The following is a 13,371-nucleotide window of genomic DNA, read 5'->3' on the forward strand; positions in this document are numbered from 1 at the left end:
CACAGTGCTGGAATTTAACTGAAAAATGACTTGGTAGAGACATCACAGGAACAGGTAGGCTGTTCCATGGCAAAGTTGAAAAAGATGTCAGATTCCTGGGGAGGTCTAGCATCGTCAATGAAAAAGTTAAGTACAAAAAAAAAACAATATTTCCATGACATGGTTAAAAACATTTTAAGTACTTAACCCAATCCCAAGAGTAAATTAACACAACCTTTACCAAGGAAAAAAAATAATAATTATATGCTAGTTTTAACAACTTTTTTCCCACAAAACTAAAAAGTAACACTCCTGTTAAGAAGTTACTAAAAGTTATGAGTCTATAAAAATACTTTTCCCAGCTTAAAATTACTAATTTCACAGAAAAATATAAGTTTCTGTCATAAAAGAAAAGTGGATTTTTCACCCGAAGGGAACTTCTCTCCCAGCAATGATTCAGGATTAACCATTAGCCAAATGACAATCCTCGAAAGCCTGCAAGACGAATGCTCTTCAGCAGCAGGATTGTTCTGAAGGGCTTGGCGCCCAAACCACGCTTTCTTCAGCCCTGTTCAAGCTGAACAGTTTGGGCATATGGAAAATGCCCTTAAACTTTGGGAGCAGGCTGGCTGTTATATCTTTAGCAGGATATAACCCATACGGCTAACACTACTGCAGCAGTGATCAATATGATCAACATCACACACTATTCTCTCTATCCAACATGCTATAGACCTTTTCTAAACCAAAAATCACATAATAGTCAGTTCTAGGGTGCCATCAAGGCAAACAGCATCTTGTTTTTCCAGGCTACAAATACGGTATCCATGAACAAAGGTGCCATAGGTGGAAGGACTCAAGTTTCCTTCTCTTCGTTTCACAGACACTCAATGAAATTTCTGGGAAGAGGGCAGCAGGGTCACATGCCAATCTACAAAGGAACACCATAAGGCTAAGAGTTCCCGAAAGGGGGAGCACTCATTCCAAAACAGCTTTTATTATTTACTTGTCCTTCATTTCTTTAGAGATAAACCCATTGAAACAAGTGCCCCTTTTCCAGGCAGTGCTCTGAGGTCACCGTTGTAAAGACTTTTGCTCAGACTCGCACAGTAAGCAAATAGAGGAGGTAGGAATCACACACTGTACACCCTGTACCCTGGACTACAAGTAGAAACTCATTAACAGCTCACAGCTTTAAGCATTTTAAGTAGTAGTAGCAGTAGTTTCATTACACTAATCTGTTTCAGAAACAAAACTTGGCCCTAAAATCACTTTCTCAGAGCACTGTGTGCAAGGAAGAGCCTCTCACAGACAACTTCAGGAAGGGCACTAAAACCTGGGTAACTAACTAATGGTGCTTCTGAAACGCACCTGAAAAAGGTGATGGAGACAAAAATACTAACCGTGGCACCAGCAACAGAAAGTGAGGATTTGCCTCAAAGGTGCCACATCCCAAGATTTGTCAACATCTTGGTGATAAATCACTTGACCATCAAGCTCTGCTGGACTCGAAGGAGGCTTAGGAAGAAGTGTCCTTGGCCTGTCATCACTAAGTACTAAGCAAGGGGAAGAAGGCAGATCCTATGAAGTTTTGGCCATCTGACTGAGGGAAGGGCAATGCTGTGGTCCCTATTATTTCATCAAAAATTCACACCATCGAACGGCATTTTATTGAACATACCATTCATTGAACCATTCTGACTGAGAGTGCACTACAATGGGAATCAGGAAAATTGCCCTTTCCCACTGTAGTACGATCTCGGAGTTGGTATATATAATTAGTGGGGAGTATGAGAGGCTCAGCCCCCCACATGGGGGGGAATCAATGAACGGCATTTCTGATGAAATATCCCTTGATGATATGAAATCTTCAGTGATATAATATACACCCCAATGCTGATCATCTTCAGACACTCCCTCAAGGTCGCTGTTGACAATGCACTTCTTACAGCTCCAATTACTACTACTTGTAAAATGGGAGGAAAGGAGAGCCTTGACCCTTCTCTAGTCAGAGGCATGTCACTACAAGTAAGAATGCAGGGCAATCTAGGAGAGAAAAAGAGACAGACACACACACACATAGACGCGCACACACAGACACACACACACACACACACACACACACACACACACGCACACACGCACACACGCACACACGCACACACTGTATATGCAAAGGGGAAAAAGCCATGCATTGAAGCCAGATAACTTTGGAAATATCAGACAGGACACTGGAAGACCTAGCTGAGGACAGTGGAAGTGAATGGCCACCTCACCCACCTGAGGTGGGGAGGAGAGATGGTCTGGTATGTTACGGTTTTGACTTGTGTGCTCAAGCAAAACTACATCTTGTAGCACCAGAGATGCTCTTTGACTCTGCAAAACTGTGACATACAGAAGCCCTTACAGGGTGTGAGCACAGACTCATGCATGGAGTGAGAAGTCAAAGGACGCCGTCATACAAGCAAGCATGCATATCAGCAGACAGGAGCTTGGAACTCATCCCAATAGTGAGAAAAACGTAATGATTGTATGGATGATGGTTGCCAACAGTCACTTCTCATCCCAAGGGAAAAGAATGGACTGAATGATCCCAGGACCACAGATGGCTGGCAGACAGCAAGGATACAATAAAATAAGTACACGTTAGTTATAAATGCTCATTAAGTCCAGGGGGAAAGAGCCCACCCAAATTAATTATCCACTTTTTCTCATTAGAATTAAGGATTTTTGATTTAAAATTTCTAGCAAATTGTAGCTCTGATTGGGTGACATATCTTGCCACATGTTCATGCTCTGCATTTTATGTTGGGCAAACCTCCAGGCCACTAAGGTTACGCATTACTGAACACATTAGTGATATCAGAAATGAAAGATAGTCCAATGCCCTTTATAAACATACACTGAAACATCACACTGTTTTTTTCAGATTTACTGTCATTGATAAAATAAATGGTGATAGAAGTAATAAGTCTGGTTGGCATTCGATTCTTAATTCTAAGGAGATAAAAGTGGATAATTAAGTTGGGTGGGCCTTTTCCCCCTGGACTTAATGAGCACTTATAACTAACCAATGGGAATGTGTTCACAGCAATTTAGTTGTGTATATAGCTGTGTGTGTATATATATATAGCTATGTGATGTGGTTCTGGGCTACTCTGAGGAAACCTGATAAAGCCGAAACCGGTCTGTTTTTTGTGGGGTCTGGGTTCTTATTTAACCCTACCCCTATGTGTTGTCTTTTGTTGATGTGCTTATGAGCAAATAAAATAGCTGACTTTTCCACACTGTTGTGATGGCCCTCCTTTTTTGAATTCATTAAGATTGGGCAGGGGCAACCATGTACTACTCTCATGCAGTAGAGTTTAGTGCAGATATAGTGGGTAAGGACTCAGCTACAAAGGTAAATCTTTGCTACCATGTCTCAATACAGAACTGTGTCTGTATCTTTCTAGCAGATTTTACAATGTATGCTTAAAGCAGACCTTCTCATACACTGTATATATTTTTACTTGTATTTGTTTTCCGGAGTAGAGCACTGAACTCCACGGACCTTCTTTCAGACTCAGTCCAGGAGTGGTGTCCAGTTAATGACTTGCACACAGTCACACAGTTAGGCAATGGAGGCTGAGGGGAATCAAACCTTGCACCACTGGACCACAGGAAAACAGCTCATTGATCCTCAATGCCAACTGCCGGACAATTAATTAATTGTATACACAGCAATCTCATCTGCATGAAATACCAAAATAACATATTAAAGCTTCTCTTGGGTGTCCTGTACTAATTATAAACAAGCATCCCTTTAAATTTAGTCACATGGTATACACTGCCCTTAACAAGCTATAATATACTCATACACTAACCAAAGAACAGTATTTTCTACTACTGTGTAATATACACAGTCTGGTTCAACTTGGTGAGCACCTGAAGGAGCATCCCATCTTAAAACAAAGTTTGTCCAAGTCCATTTTCAAGTGCAACTAAGATCTCTGGATGGAAAATAGAAATTTGCCCGAGGTCTACCCCCTTTACTACTACTGGACAGAGGCAGCTCCTAAATGCTTCACCCCATGCATAGGTCCCCTCAAATTATCTATGGTATGAGACCATTTACTCTCATTAGGGGTGATATATAATTATCGACCAGGGAATGGGTAGGTCAATCTGTAACCAAATGGGATAGGTTATTTTGAGCACAAAAAGGGAAACTGGCTGGGCTTAAAATGGCCTGCAAGGGCAGCAAGTTTAGTACAGTACAGTTTTGTACCTACCATAAATGTAGATGTCCGATAGGTATGCAACTGCAGTCCTGACATATGGGTTGTCCTGCCTCAGGCAGCCCTTCGGTCGGCCGGATTCCAAAGTCTGGGTCTGGCGTCGGCTGATGTCGCCCTTTCCCCGACGTCAGAGCGCCTGGGGTATAAAAGCGTCAGCCGACGCCATCTTCTTCAGTGTTTCTTGCCCCAGATGCCAGGTGCCCTCTAAGGAAGGCTAAATTTTGAAATTAGAGAAAAAATTCCAGACAAGTACAACAACATAAAAACAAATACACCATAAAAGATTACCCCAGGTAGCTAAAATGAGGGGTAGAAACCCAAAAGAATACCACAGAGGGGTAGGAGGGAGGGAAAACCTGACTGCAGTTGCATACCTATTGGACATCTACATTTATGGTAGGTACAAAACTGTACTATGTCCTTCAAGGATGCAACTGCAGTCCTGACATATGGGTTGAATACCATAGCCAACCTGGGGGTGGTAGGCACTAAGACAAAGATGGTGTAGCTAAAATGCCCTGCAGGACTGCAGAAGCAAACCCTGCTCTGGATCTGGAATATAAAGGCAGGTTGTAATGCTTGGAAAATGCATGCACGGAGCTCCATGTAGCAGCTTCTAAAATGTCCTTTGTTGCCACTCCTCTTAAAAAGGCTGTGGAGGTGGCTGTAGCTCTGGTGGAATGTGGCCTGATGTCAGCTGGCACAGTTTTTCCATGAAAAGAGTAGCAGAATCGAATGCAAATTCCAATCCATTTAGAAATTGTCTGTTTGGAAATTGCTTTTCCCTGCAATCCAGCAGCGCAAGCTACAAAAAGCTGGTCAGATTTTCTGAAAGACTTTGTTCTGTCCAAGTAGTATCGCAACTGTCTGTGTATGTCCAAGGTGTGCAGAAGTCTCTCTCCTTTATTTTGAGGATTGGGAAAGAAGGTAGGCAGGTGAATAGCTTGATTCAGGGACACCCTGGATACCACTTTTGGCATGAATGACGGATTGGTTCTCAAAGAAACTCTGTCCTGATGAAAAATGAGAAATGGTTGTATTGCCATAAGGGCCTGTAGCTCAGAGACTCTTCTTGCTGAGGTTACTGCCAGAAGGAAAGCTGTCTTCCAAGACAGAAATTTCAACTCTGAAGATGCTGCTGGTTCAAAGGGAGGAAGAGTTAATTTTTCCAGCATGAAGCTGAGGTCCCATGCAGGCACTGGTGGTTTCCTTGGAGGGTTGATGTTTTTTATACCTCTTAGAAACTGTCTTAGCAATGGGTGAGAAAATACAGGCGGATCAGTGTTATATTTGGCAGATATTGCTGAAGCATGTATTTTTATGGAAGAATATGAAAGGCCATTGTGGAGCAATTCAGCCAAATATTCTAGGATCTGTGGAATGCTCATCACTGATGGGTCTTGACCCTTTTTGCTGTTCCAGATAAGAAATCTCTTCCATTTTGCTGAGTATGTTTTTCTAGTGGAAGGTCTGCGTGCCTCCAGGATGATATCTTTTACCCTTTTGGAAAGTGTATCCTGAGGAATAGTCATGGAATCTTCCAAGCTGTCAGCTTCAATGTTTTCAAGCTGGGGTGTAGTGTCCTGTAATTGTGCTGTGTCAGAAGAAGTGGCCTTTGAGGAAGGAGCCACGGATTGGAGTGTGTCAAGCTCTGTAGCAGTGGGTACCAGTGTTGTCTTGGCCAGTCTGGAGCTATCAGTATGACTTTCCTTTGCTCTGTCTTGATCTTTAGTAACACCTTGGTCATCAAAGGAAGAGGTGGGAAGGCATATAGTGTTAGAGAGTTCCAACTGAAGGAGAGAGCGTCCACCTTCCACTCTTGAGGATGGTATGTCCTTGTGCAAAACTTTTTCAGATGGTGATTGAGGTGGGAGGCAAAAAGATCTATGAGGTGGGAGGCAAAAAGATCTATGTCCGGCCTTCCCCATGCTTGAGTTATTTGTAAGAAAATGTCTGGATGCAACATCCATTCGTGTGGATCCATGATGTTTCTGCTTAGGCTGTCCGCCAGAACATTGTCCTTCCCTGGTACAAACTGGGATTGTAGCTCTATTTTCAATTGTAGGGAAATATCCCAGAGATTCATTGCCAGTCTGCAAAGAGGGTAGGAATGGGTACCTCCTTGCTCGTTTATGTACCACATAACTGTGGTATTGTCTGTCTTTATTAGTAGATGACCCTGATGCATGAACTTTTCGAAGGCCTTGATTGCATGTATCACTGCCAGCATTTCTTTTTGGTTGATGTGCAGGTGCTTTTCTTTTTGTGTCCATTGTCCTTGAATGCATCTGTCCTCCATGTGCGCCCCCCATCCATGGTCTGAGGCGTCTGTTGTTATGGTTTGACTTGTATGAGGCTTGCTGAAAGGCAGACCTTTGTTTATCTGGCTTGCTTGAGCCCACCACAGAAATTCCTTTTGAAGGCATGGAATGAGTGGGATCAATGCTTCCAGGCTGTGGCTGTGTTGAGACCATAGACTTTTTAGATACCATTGTAGTTTCCTCATATGCAGCCTTGCGTGTGGAATCAGAAGAATGCAAGATGCCATGAAACCCAGGGCCTGCTGGATTTTCCTTGCAGTCATCTGGGTGTGTGTTGCTAATTTTCTGAAGTATTCTGGTAATTGTTTTTGTTTTTCTTTTGTCAGAAACACCATCTGGGTGCTTGTGTCCAGTGTGGCACCCAGGAAAGGTATTTGTTGGGATGGTACGAGACTTGATTTCTGAATATTGACTGCGTATCCCAAGGCCTGCAGTAGGTGAATGACATAGTCCAAGTTTTTTAACAAGGCTTGTTGGCTGTCCGTTTGTATAAGGCAGTCGTCCAGGTAAGGGTATATTTGTATCCCCTGAAGTCTGCAATCTGCAATTACTGATGCCAGGCATTTCGTGAACACTCTGGGCGCAGTAGATAAGCCAAAGGGCAATGGTGAGAATTGATAATGCTCTGAGCCTGCAAGAAATCTGAGGTATCTTCTGCAACTTTGTCTGATTGGGACATGCAGGTATGCCTCCTTGAGGTCCAGAGTTACCAGCCAAGACCCCTTGCCCAGCATGGGAAGGAGTTGCTGTAAAGTCAGCATTTTGAATTTTGGCACAATAAGGTAAGTATTCAGTGCGGACAAGTTCAGAATGGGTCTCCATTGGTTTTCTTTTCTTGGAACAAGGAACAGTCTTGAATAAAATCCTTGGCCTTGTTCTGCAGAAGGAACCTTTTCTATTGCTCTTATTTGAAGTAGGTTTGTTATTTGTTTGAGTGCCTCTGCCCTTTGATTTGGTGGCAGGTTTGGCCTGCCATGTCTTGTTGGTAGTGTATGAAAATGGAATCTGTATCCTTTGTCTATTATGTCCAGTATCCATTTGTCCTTTGTAATATTGTGCCAATTTTGTGAGAATAAAGATAATTTTCCGCCCAAAGGTGCTTCTAATTGAGCCCTGGATGGCGGAGTCAAAGTCAAGTCATTGAGATTGTCCCTGCGGAGCAGTGGAAGGTCCTGCCCCACCTCTCTGGTTCGGAGGCTGCCACTGACGTCCTCTGTAGGAGCCTTGAGTTTGCCCTCTACCTCTGCCACATTTGGTTTTGCCTCTTTGAAATTTGTCTGTGTCGGGAAAGGACCAATGCTTAGAAGACCAATTCCTGCTGAATCGTGGAGGCTGTACCTGGAGGAAATCTTTGACTGCTTGCACTGATTTTGCCTTTTCCTCTATTTTCTTTAAAACCTCTTGTGCAGTAGCACCAAATAGCTTATGTTTCTCTAGTGGTGCGTCCAAAAGCTTAATTTTCACATGGTCTGGCAATGTTTGTTCCTTTAACCAAGCATATCTGCGTATGACCGCACCTGTCATTGCTGCTCTACATGAAGCTTCCAATGCATCATATCCACACTGAAGGAAATGGTTGTTAACCTGCTGAGTATTATGAACCAATTCCTGTAACCCCTTTCTATCTAATGGTTCAGGGGAAGCCAATTTCTTTTGCAAGTCATCCAACATGTATTCCTGATACTGAATCATATGAAATTGACAATTTAATGCTCGCATAGAAAGGGTGGAAGATGTATATACTTTCTTGCCCCACCTTTCTAAAGCCCTAGAATCTCTTTCCGAAAGAAGTGGATTCTTAGCAGTAGTGGAGGAAACCCCTTTAGGGCCCTGAGAAATAGTTTCAGGGTCAGCAGTATGGCCCTTGTACAGAAATTGATGTGTGTCTGGGACCCTGTAGTACCTGTCTGGCTTGACAGGAGCAGGGGGGAGGGAGTCAGGGGAAACACTAGATTCTAAGTACACATCATCTAAAACATTTAAAACTGGAGGAATAGCTAAGGGTCTATGCTGAGGTAGCTTTAAAAATTCCCTTAACCTTTTCCTAGAATCTGAGTATTCTTGGCCTTGCCATTTGAAGTGTTCCCTCATGGAATGAAGCGTTTTCCCAAAGGAAAACTCCTCAGGAGGAGAAGCAGAGGGAATGGATTCCTCCGCATCAGAATCCTTGTAGGCCGGGAAGGCCTCCTGGTAGTCTGAATGTGCAGAATCACCTGAGGCCTCATCGGAGGACTGGGGATCTACCTGCTCAACCCTAGGCCTCTTGACAGAAGGCGGCTGAGAGCCTCTCTCTGGATGTGGCTGAGAATCCCTAATTAAAGAAATAAGGTCCTCAGCTAAACTTAAAATTTGAGAACCAGAAGTGGATCCCAGAGAAACAGATCTTGGAGGGAGAGACTTGGCCTGTTTGGCAGCCTTAGCACGTGTGTAGGCCTTAATGGACATAGACACTGGAGGCCTGGCAGCCCCGCGTGCTGGAGTAGTCTTATCCACTGAAATGGTGTCAGAAATATCCTGGGCTACGGTCTCAGAGGGGAGAACAGAAACCGGCACCGAGCTGGCCTCCGGTACCGAAGTAACCGGTGGGGCGGTGTCGTCGGTCTGTAGCGGTTGTGAAACCGGCTCAGAAGAGACCGAGACACTCGCGGTAGGCCTAAGCGTGGTGTCGGCCGAGACCGCGGACCGCGGGTGTCGGTCCTTATCCTTCCGTTTTTTTAGGTAAATGTGCTGTCGGAAGCTCCGACGGCATGATATAACAGAAATCTTCCCCAAAATAATTCTGTGCAAACTCTGTCCGATGCCTAAGAGTGCGTTTACTGAAAGAAGCACAAGCTGTACAGGCCGAGACGTTGTGTTCTGGGCCTAGGCAGGGTAAGCAGTAAGAGTGGAAATCCTTATGAGGTATTTGTTTCCCACAAGTTAATCAATTATTAACTTTTACAGTTTTATCTGACATCGGCTGAGGCAAGAAAAGGTCCCCAATGGGGTACTTAGCTTTTTTGAAGACTTCAGTAGCTGAAAACACAGGAGCTGGTCGACCGGCACTTGCGAACTGCTTCTGCTTCGGGCGCCGCGCGGCAAGAAAGACTGAAGAAGATGGCGTCGGCTGACGCTTTTATACCCCAGGTGCTCTGACGTCGGGGAAAGGGCGACATCAGCCGACGCCGGACCCAGACTTTGGAATCCGGCCGACCAAAGGGCTGCCTGAGGCAGGAGAACCCATATGTCAGGACTGCAGTTGCATCCTTGAAGGACATCTACTTATGAACACGTCCTATCCTTGATAGGAAGCACAGCTTTGTAGCTGTGTGAAACAGAAAAAAACTAGTATTTATCATTAGAATGATAAAGCAGCATTTCTGTCTTGTTAACAACTACTTAAGTTTAAATTGTGTGTATATCCTAAACAATGTACAAAAATAACCATATAAAGCAGACAGGAGTATTAAAACGTAACAGAATAAAAACATAAAATGCTACTCTGCAACAATAAAAAGAAGTTCAAAAAAGCTGTTTGGAATAAACTGGTCTTGAGTGATAGTAAGATTCCTCAAACACGTGTCTATTTAATGGGTTAATGATGCCTGTGTCAAGTACAACTAAGACTGGCACTAACAGTACAGAAGAGAGTAGGAAACAAGCTATTTGTTTTTTTACAATTTGATTCATTTTATAAATAAAAGTGTACCAATAATTACAGCTAGAATACCACTTCCCCCAAACAATTACTTCTGGGGATCAGAGTGACCTAATTTAATAATTTTGATTAAATTATATGCACAATGTGACTAACGGACTGGGCACAGACTCTCGGAGACAATGAGAATTAGATACTTTGATGTAGCAGCAACTCCCAATAAGCAATTACATTTAAGATTAATAAAAACATGTACTTCATAGGAAAGATGTCAATTTACTGAGCACCCTTGATACCTAAGCATATCTAGAGTCACATATCAAAGATTTACCTGGAACAAGTCCATCATTGTAAACCCAGTGAGGCAGCACAGGCTGAATTGGATCTTGAGAAGGAAATACTCCAACACCTGAGAAAATAAAAAGGCAAAATTAAATTATATCCTACATATACGTCTAACAATATGCACCAAGAAAAAAATGTTGGGAGCAACTTAAAATTGCTTCTGCCTCACTAAAGTACAGCTAACAACTTCAGCTTTCTTGAAATCTTTGAGGGCAAAATGCAAATAAGATTTGCTCACGATCTTACCATGTACTTCAGAACATGGATACAAGATTCACAAAGAAGAGGTCTACATTTTACACAATACCCAACCCAGTATAAAAGTCCACCTTTAAAATGATCACTATGGATTTTTCCACTTTCTTCACATTGTCTGCTCATTTAAAAGTGGTGGGCTACAACACTAGGGCCCATATGTCCTCTGAAAAGTGCTTATGCATCTTGCCATGTCATCAAACTATCAACGCAAGCAAGAAAATAGTTGGCGCTTGGTGTTCACTGTTTGTGCCCATGGAAGACCTTTAACAGGTAGGTGTGCTGTTTACTTGCCAAATGTTGCAGGCTCTGGATATGACTTGCCCAATTAGAAAAATATACTACAAGTTAATTTTCTACAAGACAATGAACAGCTCAAAGGGCCATAAGAGACTGTGAGGCACCATCAGCTGTGCCAATTATGAACTATCAAGAAATGCAAGGTTTTGAAATCCCGTACAAGAATGCATTAAAGAATGCAGCCCCACCCCAAACTCTTTATAAATCGTGTTAATTTCAAGCCTGATCAGACAGCTTATTGAAAGGTCCATCATCTTCTCTACATCTAAAAAGTATGCATTTATTCTGAAAAAGTGACAGTTAAATTAAAAGAGAAATTCAAACTACAGTTAAGTGGCTTGAGCATTGCTCTTACAACTGGAAAATAGTGACTACTGTGAAGTATGGTTGTGAATGAGCACAACATGGGACTCAGGACCACTGAATATAACAATTAGTTCTAAATATTATGGGCAGAGAAATTTATATACAGCTGTTAGTCTTAACATTATAAGCAAAGAAAAAACAGCAAGATAAAAAGAATGATCTGCACTACAGTTTTGGGTGATACATATACTACCACTTCAATGTATAGAGGTTCATAGGTGATTACTAGGCTAATGGTACAACAGCCTTTAAAAAGTCTAGCCAATAACACCCAGCATATGGCAATATTGTATCCTAATTCCCCAGATATGGGATGGAGTAGTATCAGGGTAGTGAATCTTTGGGTATTGGAGCCATAAGTCATTTTATTGACTGCCTCTCTAAAAGGGACATGTGTAGTACACCTGCAGTGAATTTAAGTTTCCCCATCCATTTATCCAAATTCTTTTTGAACAGAGTGAATGACAAGCTTTGTTTTATGAAAATGGGAAGTTTATTCCATAGACAAAGTAGCCTTTGGGATATAAATCTGTCTCTCCAGCAAGTTCTGTTAGAGTCATAAATAAAGTTTGGGTCCATGGATCACGTAACCCTCATATAATTTTTCTTGAGAATATGTAACATATTCATCAGGGCTGGATCTGAAAATGCCTCGTAGGTCAAGCATAAGTCACCTCTCATTAAACGATATGACATGGAGTAAAAGGATAGGGCCTTTAGCCGGTCTGCATAAGACATGTGTCTTACGCTTTGGATTTTTTTAGTGAGAAACCTCTGCAGCCACTCCAGTTGGTGTAAGTACCTGGTTAGGTACATGCAAAAGGGTGCACTGTACTTGATGATGAGCTTGATAAGGGCTGAGTATAATGGCATTATGACTTTTTTGATCTCGATGCCATGCCTTTACTTACAAGTTGAGCCACAGAGAAGAATTTTCTCACTATCATAGCTACCTGGTGGTCAAAGTTTAGATTACTATCCGTGTTCCTATGTCCCTTGCCACTGGATCTACTTTTAGGGGCGTGTTATCAATATTATAACTCGCAGGGATATCTGATTTATCAAAGGGTACGATTACGCATTTTTTAGCATTTAGTCTCAGACCACGGTTTTGACACCAGTTGTTTGTCATTTTTAGGCCTGTTTGTAGGATGTCAACATCACTTGGAGATTCAATGATTGCTCCCAGCTTACAGTCATCAGCGAACTTGGTAAGCCAAAGGCCCCCAGCATTGGTCTTCACTTCACAGAAGTATATACCAAACAAGGGGTCCCAACACTGAGCCTTGAGGGACACTACTAGTAACAGTTATCGGAAGTGGATTCACCTATCTGGACAACGTGTCCTGTCAGTGAGCCAATTTGCTATCCCTCAATGTAGGGGTTTATGCTTAAACTGGTATGTTAGTGTGGGACTGTTTGGAAAGCTTTGGCCAGGTCTAGATAAGCGGTAATGAGAAGTTATGTACCTACCATAACGTTCCATGTTAGTTGTCTTCTCTCGCCTTCTTTCTTGCTTGATGGGTTCGGAGCCGATCCTCAGCTCCGACTCGGCACTTTGCTAAGCTCGAGAGTCACTTTTACCAGCTCGAGGCAGCCCCATATCCCATGATGCAAGGCGGTAAGTACCCAGATCTCGTTTGTTGTCTATAGGCAATAACACCTAGCATAAAAAACTTCCCAAAAGGAAGAAAGAAGGAGAGAAAAAGCCTGAAGGATGGTTTTGGAGGACCAGTACTGTATGGTCTTAAGAAGCATTCTTCCATGTAGAGAAAAGGTCTGTCCAGGCCAGGGGAAGGAGGGAGGGTCAAGAAAGAAGGCGAGAAGACAACTAACATGGAACGTTATGGTAGGTACATAACTTCTCAATGTTAAGTTGTCAATCTCG

The 13,371-nt window shown here is 42.7% G+C and overlaps 1 protein-coding gene across 1 annotated transcript in view; it reads right to left on the reverse strand.

The window, feature by feature from the left end:
• The window catches only part of SYNRG (synergin gamma), a gene marked incomplete in the record, with an annotated part of 2,786,306 nt that overhangs the window by 1,706,584 nt on the left and 1,066,351 nt on the right, over positions 1–13,371 (reverse strand). The window contains 1 exon segment of the mRNA XM_044054902.1: positions 10,549–10,626. Coding sequence (XP_043910837.1) covers positions 10,549–10,626 — 78 coding nt within the window.

Source organism: Protopterus annectens, chromosome 13.part0 (genome assembly GCF_019279795.1).
Source record: "Protopterus annectens isolate FY-2018-M chromosome 13.part0, PAN1.0, whole genome shotgun sequence".
In the NCBI taxonomy this organism is placed as follows: Eukaryota; Metazoa; Chordata; order Ceratodontiformes; family Protopteridae; genus Protopterus; species Protopterus annectens.